This window comes from Bombina bombina, chromosome 6 (genome assembly GCF_027579735.1).
Source record: "Bombina bombina isolate aBomBom1 chromosome 6, aBomBom1.pri, whole genome shotgun sequence".
NCBI classification, from domain to species: domain Eukaryota; kingdom Metazoa; phylum Chordata; class Amphibia; order Anura; family Bombinatoridae; genus Bombina; species Bombina bombina.
The window spans coordinates 545,597,306-545,610,864 of record NC_069504.1 but is presented as its reverse complement, the minus strand read 5'-3'; the positions used below and the strand labels follow the sequence as shown (position 1 = coordinate 545,610,864).

Below are 13,559 nucleotides of genomic sequence, written 5' to 3'. Positions count from 1 at the left end.
TGAAAAGGGAGGTAGGAAATGAATCTCTACGACCGAAAACAGAGAACCTATGAAATAGATCCCCGATAGGATGATCATTGCATTCAATAGGCAATACTCCCTTCACATCCCTCTGTCATTCACTGCACTCTGAGAGGAAAACAGGGCTTCAGCATGCTGCGAAGTGCATATCAACGTAGAATCTAGCACAAACTTACTTCACCACCTCCATAGGAGGCAAAGTTTGTAAAACTGAATTGTGGGTGTGGTGGGGGGTGTATTTATAGGCATTTTGAGGTTTGGGAAAGTTTGCCCCTCCTGGTAGGAATGTATATCCCATACGTCACTAGCTCATGGACTCTTGCCAATTACATGAAAGAAATGGAAATCGATTCTTCAGTGCCACTGACTCAGTAAGTGATTTACATGCATTTTATTAGCATTGCCTTTCTGCTTTTCTCCTTTTACACTATCTCCCCCTCCCCTTTATTTCCACAGATAGTACGACTCCAGAGGTCCTGTATGTCTTGGGTGCCTTTTCTGTTACAGACAGTCTGTCTCAGCCTCCCTCCCTGCAATTGTCAGCGGTGCTGCCTGTCATTGTATAACAGGTGTCAGAGTGCACAGCACCACAATGCATAAACCCCCTTTATCAATGCCAGTGCTTGGTCATAGCTATCAACTGAATAAAGCCAGATACAAGACCTACCCCCTCCTCCCACCCTGAGTGCACACCAAGTTCAACTACTTACTTACTGTGTACTCAGTGGTGTACTCCCTGACTGCTGCAGGGGCTAAATCCAATCTCTGCACTTTGAGTGTCAGCCAGTGCAGCCTAGCAGTGGCACAGTGAATGACACTATACTTTCTGAAAACTACACAGAAAGGGCCACAACCAGCCCCTTGCTAGCAGTAGGCAATGTGGAGTTGCAAGGCACTGACTGGCACAGTCCACTAAGTATTTGCTCAGTTTGCCTGATGGTCAGTCAAGGGTGCTTGCAACTCTTTGTAAGGCTGTGAGAATTTGCACAGGGCTGTAAGTCACTGTATGTTTAAGATTTAATCCTACATAATCTTATTTCCTTTTTCTTAAAATTCTGTTCTAAACAATCACACACACAGTCCACCAGAATCACTTTATGAGGCTTTGAGTATCTGCACAGGGCACCAGTTTGAGAGCTCTGTCCTGCTATCCTTCATTTGCCTATTTTTGTTCTGGGACAACTTAAAACTACAAAACAGAGATTGCTAGAACGAGGCTATTCAAGAAAGTTACTTGCAAAGGCATATAATTATGCAATGCTGAAGGATAGAAAGGAGTTACTAACCCCAAGATCAAGAGAAAGTAATACCCCACTCAGGTTTATCACGACATATTCACCTCAGAGTGATAAGATTACCAACATTCTTAAAACACATTGGCATGTTTTAACCCAAGATACATTATTGAGACCATTGTTAACAGATAGACCATTGGTGACTTATAGGAGAGCTAGCAACCTTAATGACAAGTTAGTAACTAGTCACTATGACAGGAATGCTAAAAGGGATCCTATACACAAAGGTTCAGTCGCATGTGGACACTGTAAAGTGTGCCAACACATGGTCAAAAAAGAATATACAATGGATAGGTTTGGCAAAAAATGGGCAATAAAAGAACATATTAATTGTCAAAGCACTAATGTGATTTATTGCATATCCTGTAGCTGTGATTTACTCTACGTTGGCATGACTACACGATGCCTGGGCACACGTATGACTGAACACCTTAGCAATATTAGGACAGCCCAGAGAGATGTAGAAAAGAAGAAACAAATCACGAGTGTAGCCAAACATTTTCTAATGTCTCATAAGGGGAACACCAATGTAATGAAATGTTGGGGACTGGAAAAACTAAAACCTGGGATAAGGGGTGGGGACACCGAACAAAGATTGTTAAAGATGGAAACCAAATGGATTTTCAATCTGAATTCGGTTATACCCAATGGCATGAATGAATTTAACAATTATTGGGTGTATATTTAAATATTTGTGAGCATTTTAATGTGATCTATTAAGTGAATATACATATATTGCCCACCTGGTACCTGTAACCTGGCACTAAGGAAGCTGATCACTGCCATATGGTATGTGGGTAAATAATTATTTGGTAAAACATAATTTAAGCAGATGGATGCTAACTTTTAGGTATCTTGATGCAGTATTTTTACTGTCCCTTGATATACAAGTGGAATATACATTAATATTAATGAAGGCGTATAGTCTATATATTTGATATATACCATTTAAATAAGAGTGTGTGTATAAGTTCAGTGCAAACCACATTTTATGTGGATGCAACTGGCTAAATAAATATTATATCTATCAAAAGATGTTATGTCAATATCTATACACCCTTCACAACTATCGAACTATTGATGCATAGTACCCTATGAATGATCTTTACCGTTATCTGTATAGCATAAGGGTATTAATATTTCACTTAGCTAAGTTAGTATCGAAGTATGATTGTACAAGTAATCACAAGTATTAATCTTTAGTGCACAGCATTCTTCCGGTACGATACTATGTTACAATAAAAAGCAAGAATTCTTTTTTGCTAATAAGTAAGTAACCCATCCATCGTGTTTAATGTGTCAAATATTACCTCACAGGGAATCACCTAGTCTAGCGATTACAGCATTGCAATATGTCATCACATCAGTTTGATGGATTGTATACTTTTCATATTAATGCTTACTACATATTATCTCTAATTCAAAGTGCAGGCAAATCATAGCTATGCTCGATATCACTCGATATTCCCCCAATCACTACACGAATATAGATAGGCGTGAGCCGAACTATAAGCAGATTGGCTAACATGGGGGCGGAGGTCGCCGGAAGTGTACCGGATTGGTAGAGAGCATTTGGTCTATGGGTATTTAAGTCCTGCACCCCGAAGCCTCTGCTTATTCATTTTTCCAAGAAAGTGTAACATTGAGAAAGGCGAAAATAGAGCCGAAACGCGTTTGTTCCGCACTTTTTGATAACAGGTCGACCACTCACTCCAGCCACCTGACGCCGATGTTTCCAGTTCTCGGCCAGGAAACAGAGGAGTGTTTGGCGGCCATCATTCTTTTTAAACTTTAGTTTAAGTTACGGTTGTGGGTAATTTAAAGGTTCCTAGGGATATTTATCCCAGTTTTTTAATAATATAAATAATAAAGTATGTATGATTTTATTATAAACTTCTTTGAGTGAGAGTGAGTGCTACAGTAACCCCTTAGCTGTCTATTCCTTGTAATTCCTTAAACAACTTAAAACTAGAAATGACAAACTCTGCCCCTAAACCATCATGTCAAGCCTATGGACAACCCTGACTTCACTGCAGGCCCTTGCCCCCTGATTCTATTTAGAAGAAAAAAAAGGTTGAAAAGGGTATGTGCATCTCTTATTTTCCTTTTATCCCCACTCTCTCTGTAGCTCAGTCACTCTTTCCCCCCTCTGTACCTATACTAACAACCAAACCCTCTAGGAGGTACTTGTAGGAAATATGCAATGGGAAGCATTTTTGAGATAGCAGGGACACAGAACAGGTGAGAATGATTTCCTATCTCAAAAATGCTTCCCATTGCATATTTCCTACAAGTACCTCCTAGAGGGTTTGGTTTTTAGTTATATATAGTTATGCAGCACAACTATTGTCTGATGTGTTATGTAGCACAACCATTGTCGAATGTGTTATGCAGCACAACCGCTGTCTGATGTGTTATGCAGCACAACCACTGTCTGATTTGCCATGCAGCACTACCACTGTTTGATTTGTTATGCAGCGAAACCACTGTCTAAATTTGCTATGCAGCACAACCACTGCCTGATATGCTATGCAGCACAACCACTGTTTGATTTGCTATGCAGCACAACCACTGTTTGATTTGCTATGCAGCACTACCATTGTTTGAATTGCAATGCTGCGCTACCACTGTTTGATTTGCATTTAGCTACCAATCAGCAAGTGCTGCGCCTAAGCTTACATTCCTGCTTTTCAAATACAGATACCAATAGAATGAAGAAAATTAATAGGAGTTAATTAGAAAGTTGCTTAAAATGTCATGTTCTAGCTGAATCATAATAGAAAAAATGTGGGTTTCATTTCCTTTTAACTAGCAATGGGGTGGTATGTAATGGGGGGGGGGGGGGGGGGCAAAATGTATCCTCGCCTGTGTGGCCAAAAATCCTAGCACCGGCCCGGACTATAAATATCTGTATATAGATATACAGGTATAGATAGTTTAAATTATCATAGAGAGAGAGCTAAGGAAACAGCACACACCATCTGGTTAATACCCCGGTGCACTGCTAGCAAGCGTATACAAAGTTCTGAAGAGACCCATGCCTGGCTCCAGCGTATTAAGGTCCCCAAACCAGGCACAACCAACAGAGATTTGTAGAAAAATGCCTTTTATGTGAAAAAAGAGAAAACAAGGGCCTTTCCCAAACGTTTCGGCTCTCGCAGGAGCCTTTTTCAATGGAGGCCGTGCAGGGGACCATAATACGCTGGAGCCAGGCATGGATCTCTTCAGAACTATATATATATATATATATATATATATATATATATAAGCACTTTAGGTCTAACAGTGTCGGGTAAGCGCACATGAAGAATTAGTTAGAGCATTCTTGAAATAGTAAATATTCAAAAATATTTACTAAAAATTATAATCCATATACTTTTTTTAATAATTTATATTTTTAAAAATGTTATATTTAATATTTCAAGAATGCACTTTAAGATTACTAATTCTTCATGTGTGCCAACCCAACATTGTGTAAGACAAAGCGCAAAACAATTTTTTTTGAACTTATTGTTAAATATATAATATACAGTATATATATATATATATATATATATATATATATATAGTTAATGTAAAATATATCTATACCTATATATCTCTATGAATATATATATATATATATATATATATATATATATATATATATATATATATATATATATATATATATATATACACACACACACACAGATATTTATAGATATATGTATTTACAATAAAAAATAACATTGTCCTGTATGTGAAGAACATTGGAATGTGAAATATACATAACTCCTGTCGGGTTAGCGGTCGGGTATTTTTTTTCTTCTGCGCTCTCCATTGAAGTCCATGAAGAGAATATGCTAACGCGATCATGATATCTAAAGTCCTTTGGTTAGCTTTTTACTATCAACTTGTAATACAAGCTCAATTTATTTTATAGCCACAAGCAATTCCCCTATGCTAGTACCGATTAAGAGTATCAAAGTGTTACATTGGGCTCATTCACAGGCGTACATATTTGCCCGCCTGCCTGGCTTCTCCTCCTGTGCGCTTGTATGCAACACTACCCCCTGCCCGTACACAGCCAATTACGTGCGGGCAGACCACTGCTTCCCTGCCATGTTCTCCACCTCTCAGGGGGAAAATTTAAATCTCTCCGGTCTCTAACAACCGGGGAGGTTGACATTTTCCACCTAAGAAGCAGGGCCTGATTGGCCGCCGGGATAACGAAAAATCCCAATGGGCCGCCCTAGCAGAGAGAGCCCTGCACAATAAGCAGGTGGAGTTATGGCACAGGGAGGAACTCAACACACACAAGCGGCCCAGCACACGGAGCTCAACTCAACTTAGTCAGTAGCAGCACCCCTGTTAGGGGTTGGGATCGGCTGCTGCACTACCTGCCCTGCCAAGCCTATCGGCAGGGGCCTCACTTATGCACCATAAAACGGCTGCACCAGGGGCACAGACCTGCATACAACGGCTGTGAGATTGGGAATCCATCACTTCTTGGAAGGGGATCTCACGGTCTCTGAAAGGTGCTGCGCCTGCTTTTGATCTGGCCGGGGGTGGGGGGAGGAGGGGCCTCCAAGATCTGTGCTGCTGGCCTGGCAGGAAGTGAAAGGTGACACTGTGACCACCTGCTCCCCCATCACGTCCTCACAGCACCCTAGGTAGCTGCACACGCAGGGAAGACGACGAGGGAAGCCGCCACTGCCAGCGTGACTATACTAGGTACTATTAGATGAATTGTGCAGGAGCCTCCCAATTCAAGTAAATCGGCAAGCAGAGAGATTCTGGGGTCAAACCTGCTAAACGCTCTGCAGCAATGAAGTAGAGACAGAGAGGAAACCTGCTGTAAGTTTTCTTACCCTTACAATAGTTTATAATGTATGTATACGTTTCTAAGGCACATGTTCCTAAAAGGGACAGTAAAGTCCAAAAAAAACTTTCATGTTTCAAATAGGGCATGTAATTGTAAACAACTTTCCAATTTACTTTTATCACCAATTTTGCTTTGTTTTCTTGGTATTCTTAGCTGAAAGCTAAATCTAGGAGGTTCATATGCTAATTTCTTAGACCTTGAAGGCCGACTCTAATCTAAATGCATTTTGATAGTTTTTCATCACTACAGGGCATTAGTTCACGTGTTTCATATAGATAACATTGAGCTCATGCATGTGAATTTACCATGGAGACAGCTCTGATTGGCTAAAATGCAAGTCTGTCAAAAGACCTGAAATAAGGGGGCAGTCTGCTGAGGCTTAGATACAAGGTAATTACAGAGGTAAAACGTGTATAATTATAAAACTGTGTTGGTTATGCAAAACTGGGGAATTGGTAATTAAGGGATTATCTATCTTTTAAAACAACAAAAATTCTGGTGTTGACTGTCCCTTTAACCCCATAACGACCGACGTACAGGGTACGTCCTATAAAAAAAGGTCCTTAACGACTAAGGACGTACCCTGTACGTCAGTCTTTCCAAGCGGTTCCAGATGCTTTCATGTTATTGCAATGATGCCTCGATATTGAGGCATCCTGCAATAACATTTGTTAGCAGTCCGATGCAGAGAGAACAACTCTGTGGCCCCTTTCTGCATTGGCCATCGATGGCCATGATCGTTGGTGGGTGGGAGCCGATGTAGGGAGAATGGTGGGCGGACATGGATGGAAGAAAGTGTGTCAGAGGTGGGCGGGATCACGTGTGGGTGCGTGCATGGTGCGGGAGTGAGTGGGAACGCTACACTATGGCACAATAAAAAATGTTGATAAGGTGGGAGAGAGGACTGTGGAGGGTGGGGATTTTTAGTTAAGGGATCTGGGAGGGGGTGGGGGTGGATATTGAGGTGGGGCAGCTACACTACAGAAAATATTGAATCATTTTATAATTTTTTTTAATACCATATTTTATGGCAAACTGGGTACTGGCAGACAGCTGCCAGTACCCAAGATGGCGCACAATAAGGTAGAGGGGGAGGGTTAGAAAGCTGTTTGGGGGGGGGGGAAATCAGGGAGGTTGGGGGCTGGGGGGGACCTACACGGCAGAATTATGTTTAAAACAAAAAACAAAACAAAAAAACGTATTTTAGTACTGGCAGACTTTTTGCCAGTACTTAAGATGGCGGGGAAGGGAAGAGAGCTGTTTGGGAGGGATTATGGGGTGGGATGTGGGATGTGTCAGGTGGGAGGCTGATCTCTACATTAAAGCTAAAATTAACCCTACAAGCTCCCTAATTAACCCCTTCACTGCTGGGCATAGCACACGTGTGGTGCGCAGCGGCATTTAGCGGCCTTCTAATTACCAAAAAGCAATGCCAAAGCCATATATGTCTGCTATTTCTGAACAAAGGGGATCCCAGAGAAGCTTCTACAACCATTTGTGCCATAATTGCACAAGCTGTTTGTAAATAATTTATTTCAGTGAGAAACCTAAAGTTTTTTATTTTTATTTTATTGCATTTGGCGGTGAAATGGTGACATGAAATATACCAAAATGGACCTAGATCAATACTTTGGGTTGTCTTATATATATATATATATATATATATATATATATATATATATATATATATATATATATATATATATATATATATATATATATATATATATATATATATAGATATATATATATATATATATACATACATACATACATGTCAAGGGATATTCCGGTATTTCTGATAGATATCAGTGTTCCAATGTAAATATCGCTAATTTTGAAAAAAAGTGGTTTGGAAATAAAGTGCTACTTGTATTTAGTGCCATATAACTTGCAAAAAAAACTAACATGTGAAGATTGGGTATTTCTAAACTCAGGACAAAATTTAGAAACTATTTAGCATGGGTGTTTTTTGGTGGTTGTAGATGTGTAACAGATTTTGGGGTTTAAAGTTAGAAAAAAGTGTGTTTTTCCATTTTTTCATCATATTTTATAAAAAAAATTATAGTAAATTATAAGATATGATGAAAATAGAAAGTCCATTTAATGTCGAGAAAAATGGTATATAATATGTGTGGGTACAGTAAATGAGTAAGAGGAAAATTACAGCTAAACACAAACACAGCAGAAATGTAAAATAGCCTTGGTCCCAAACGGTCAGAAACTGGAAAAGTGCTGTGGTCCTTAAGGGGTTAATAAGGAATCCTTATTGTATTGTATTTTTGATGCAGATGTTATGATATTTAACCATAATTAAATCAGAAATTAACTAATATAAATGACATTACTTATGTTCTGAATGTGTTTTTTTATGTTGGGAGAAAAATGAAGCGTCGACAATCCCAGATCAATATGTGTGTTGACTGGAATTATTATTTTTATTGCAGTAATCTTTTATATTTTTTTTTTGTTAAATATATATTCTTAAATTCTTTTTTTTTTTTTTTTTTTTAAGTTTGTGTTGTCAAAGGGAATTAGAAGAACAAAATATTGACTAGTAATGATTTCTTTAACACATTATGGATATCAAAAAAAGATATCAAAGAGTGTATATATATATATATATATATATATATATATATATATATATATATAATCTGGGGGCATGGCTGGTCTGAACCTGTGAACTGGCTTGTGCGAACCTGCATTTGAAGGGAAGAGAAGGGCTTGATAAATCGAGCCTATTATGGCAGGCGTGCCCAATAGGTAGATCGGGATCTACTGGTAGGCGCTGCTGGTAGCTCTCGGCCGATGTGATTAAAATGATATGGTAAAGTTATGCGATCAACACTGGGGCGTGAGTAGATGAGTAGAGTATGGTTGCTAGGGATACCGCTTTATCTACCGCAGTGTGTGAAGGAGCAGGTTATTAAACAGTCTGATGGTCGGACACGAAAAGTGCTACAGGACTGGATCTTGAGGGACATCGATTTTAACCAATCAATGTAGATGATTTTTGAACGACAACACAATTGGCCTATCAAAAGCATGGTTGAGTGAGTACTCTTCCAATGGATATGACGGTATAGTAAGGTGTCAATAGAAAGAAAAAGTAAAGAAGGAGGCTGCTGTGCTATGCTAAAGGAACAAGTCTGATTGACATCTGGCAAATGAGCGTGTTGACCCGGTAAGAAATGGTCTGCATGGAGTGCTATTGAAATTTTATTTGTGTTAGCCTCACTTGGTCAAAGTAAAGGGGGTCAGTGGCAGTAATTTGAATGTAGTGTTTTGTAACATGGCACAAGGGGTTGCTTCTATTAACCCAAATTAAAGTCAGTGCTACTTTTGTCGTCAGGACTAATCTGTTGTATCTTTAAGCTTTTGCCCATCCATGTGTTGCTAAATCATGCAACCTGAAAGGGATATGAAACGCTTTTTTTCCCCTCATGATTCAGATATAGAACATGCAATTTTAAACAACTTTCTAATTTATTCCTTTTAACAATTTTCTTCATTCTCTTGGTATCTTTATTTTAAAAAGCAGGAATGCAAGCTTAGGAGCCAGCCCATTTTTAGTGGGTAGATCTCCTTGAGCAGGTCATTTGAAAAGTAGATCCCAACACAAAAAAAGTGTGGGCACCCCTGCATTATGGCAACTTCCATAAAACACTCATTCTTCCCGAAACTTAACTGTGGTTATTATATCTTGTAATATTATCCAGTGTAAAATTAAAAGATCTTATTTGATATTATTCGTTTATTTTCTTTACCAAATCTTTTGCCCAAAAAAAATAATGAAAACAAATTCAGGACAAAGTAGCATATATTTTTTACATAAGATTTTACACCACAGGAGCACAATGTTTGGCACCACTAGACAAAATGATGTTCACATTGTATATAAAAAAAAATACATGTTTAACTACACAAATTCAGCATTTAGAATCAGAAATAAATGTCAACAGAAATGGTGTTTTACTCTCATACTCCTTAAAATAAACAATTCAATGTAATCTACATAGCTAACAGTTAAGACCATTTAAGTGTTCAGAGCTATTATTTAGACAGCATAGCTCATTTCAGAAGCATCCTCTACTGGACTGTATATTAGCATTCTATAGTGCAACTGTATAATAAAAATGAGCATAGGATGTCAAAAGATAGTAGAACACTCAGACCAAGAAGGAAACTGGTTAGGTATATTTGGTAGACTATTTATCCCTGAAATAAGTGAGAATGGTTCTGTGTAAGCAAGGAAGCCCTGAGTTTTTGGCTGAACATGAACTAATTACACTTTACAGGAGGTTAATGAGAAGTTTGTGGGGATTATATACAACAGTATATGCATGTATGTGTATATATATCTGAAGCTACAGTATGACTCACAGATATGCAAAGACAGGTGCTCCACAGCTGAATAACATCACAAGATGCACATGTAAAAGGCATTATACATACATCTGGGAATACATTTCATAGCAATGAGCTAATCAGTTGCCACAGAGAGCTGCAACACAATGCACAGCAATGGTTTACAGCCTCTTTAGTAGAGGGGTTAGGCAACACTATAAAACGGTCTGAAAGTAAAGAGAGGATCTGTAGGAGTGCTTCACACACTGGGTTTAAATTTGATGCACTAATGCAATGGGACAGCAGTTTCCATAAGCATCAATACAAAAGGAATATGAATTGGTTCCCTTATTAGCATGACATAAATACAACAGCATATTTAAAGACATTATGATTTAAAAATACTCTGAATACAATTCACCCATCTGGTACCTCAATTTGTCAATTATATTAGGGGGGAATAATGACCCTTCTGCTAAATGTTCCCTTAAAATCTCCAATAAAGCTGAAATGTGCCGTTATCATAAACTGTTTTCTGATGTCCTTTCCCTTGAGATAGCATTTTAGAATCAGAATGCATTTTTTAAGATTCATATTGTTCTAGTTCCCTACTGTAATATGCGCTGTACTCAGCTATTAAAATAACGTTATATATACTTATACTGATTATAACTGATGGGGCCTAAAATACATTTTAAAACAAGTTACAGGTTATGCAGCAACATAGGGACGCGCAGAACATTCGGTTAACAGTTTTCCAGTCTCTTCCCTTCTTCCCAGCCAAATGAAGTCAGACAAATAATGCTCAAGTGGAGCGGAATATTCATGGATGTTCTTAGTTCAGTTACAAGGCTTTACTCAAGGTCCCCTTCAACCCTTCGTTTGCGAACTGCAAAAAAAAAAAGAAAAAAAAAAGTCTTTAGTCATCAAATGTGATCATTATGTGCAAATGTGAGTATAAACACATGAAAATAAGAAGCTCCCGAATAACCATTATACTAATATAATACTACAGCAGTATTCATGCATTACATTTGATGACATAAGGTTAGGTGGTTCTGATATACTGAGTTTAATGGGACACCACCAGATCAAGACAAGTGAAAGGGCCAGTGTACTGTAAAATTGGTTTCCCCCTTAAAGGGACACTGAACACAAAAAAATTATTTTGTGATTCAGATAGAGCATGCAATTTTTAACAACTTTCTAATTTACTCCTATTATCAATTTTTCTTTATTCTCTTTGCATCTTTATTTGAAAAGCAAGAATGTAAATTTAGAAGCTGGCCCATTTTTGGTAAACAACCTGGGTTGTTCTTGCTGATTGGTAGATAAATTCACCCACCAATAAACAAGTGCTGTCAAGGGTCTGAACCAAAAATTGGCTGGCTCCTTAGCTTAGATGCCTTCTTTTTAAAATAAATATAGCAAGAGAACAAAGAAAAAATTGATAATAGGAGTAAATTAGAAAGTTTCTTAAAGGGACAGTCAAGTCCAAATTTTTTTTTTAATGATTCAAATAGGATATGTAATTTTAAACAACTTTCCAATTTATTTTATCACCAATTTTGCTTTGTTTTCTTGGTATTCTTAGTTGAAAGCTAAACCTAGGAGATTCATAAGCTAATTTCTTAGACCTTGAAGGCCCCCTCTAATCTGAAAACATTTTGACAGTTTTTCACCACTATAGGGCGTTCGTTCATGTGTTTCATATAGAAAACATTGAGCTCATGCAAGTGAATTTACCGAGGAGTGAGCACTGATTGGCTAATATGCAAGTTTGTCAAAATAACTGAAATAAGGGGCAGTCTTGCAGAGGATTAGATACAAGGTAATTACAGAGGTAAAATGTGTATTATCATAACTGTGTTGGTTATGCAAAACTGAGAAATGGGTAATTAAGGGATTATCCCTTTAAAATTGCATGCGCTATCTGAATCATGAAAGAAAAAAAATTTGGTTCAGTATCCCTTTAATGTGTTCCCAATGACTTGTTATACCAGCTGCAGAGTATAAAATGAGAATTTGCTCCTTAATTTTTGAAAATTAAATGGCTGGATTTGCTCTTTGAAACCACAACCCATCAAAATAGGCTAAGCTTGTAGAGATATCAGACATCCTTATCTAATCACTGAAATTCTTCACTTTCTTATTTCAGTCTCTATACAATATTTAGAACAATTGAAAATGAACATTTTAGAACATTATCACTCCCACACCCCACTGGGAGAGTAATTTCTTCTGCTGGCTGTGTTTACATAGCATATACTTAAAGGGATACTAAATCCAGATGTTTTCTTTAATGATTCAGATAGAGCGTGCAATTTTAAAAAAACTTTCTAATTTTATCAATTTTTCTTTGTTCTCTTGCTATCTCTATTTAAAAAGCAAAAATGTAAAGCTTAGAAGCCGGCCCATTTTTAATTCAGAACCTGGGTTACAATTGCTTATTAGTTGACTGAATATAGTCACCAATAAGCAAGCGCTATCCAGGGTGTTAAACCTAAACTGGTCCGACGCCTAAGCATTACATTCCAGCTTTTGAAATAAAGATAGCAAGAGCACAAAGAAAATTTGATAATAGGAGCTCTATCTAAATCATGAAAGAAAAAGTTGGGTTTAGTATCCCTTTAAATATTTAAATATTTGGTATAAGTGGGGCTACAACAGGCAAAATCAGCTGTTTCAAATTACAAAATCAAGTTTGAGTAGCTATATAAACAATTTGATACACTCCAGCAGGTTAAAATGGATCATTGGGAACATTTAAAAACTAGAACATTTTTGAGTACACTGTCCCTTTAAGCTCGAGGTAATATAATTTAATGCCTACTATAGAAAAACTGCAAGTTTTCAGAGTGTAAAATATCTTATTCAGGGCCGGCTCAAGACATTGTGCTGCCTGGGTCCGAGATTACAATGGCGCCCCCCAATAATAACATTATTGATTAACATATCAACCTACTAGCCTGGCCACTGACATTACTAAGCTTGCCTACCTGCATGCAACCAATGCTTATGCACAA

At 37.8% G+C, this 13,559-nt stretch overlaps 1 protein-coding gene across 2 annotated transcripts in view; it reads right to left on the bottom strand.

Moving 5' to 3' along the window:
* Positions 1 to 9,988: 9,988 nt before the first annotated feature.
* The window catches only part of LOC128663248 (tropomodulin-3), a 109,024-nt gene continuing 105,453 nt past the window's right edge, over positions 9,989 to 13,559 (bottom strand). For both annotated transcript variants that reach the window (XM_053717477.1, XM_053717476.1), the window contains exon 10: positions 9,989 to 11,422. In XM_053717477.1, the coding sequence (XP_053573452.1) occupies positions 11,388 to 11,422 (35 nt within the window). In that variant the 3' untranslated portion in view covers positions 9,989 to 11,387. The remainder of the gene's footprint in view (positions 11,423 to 13,559) is intronic.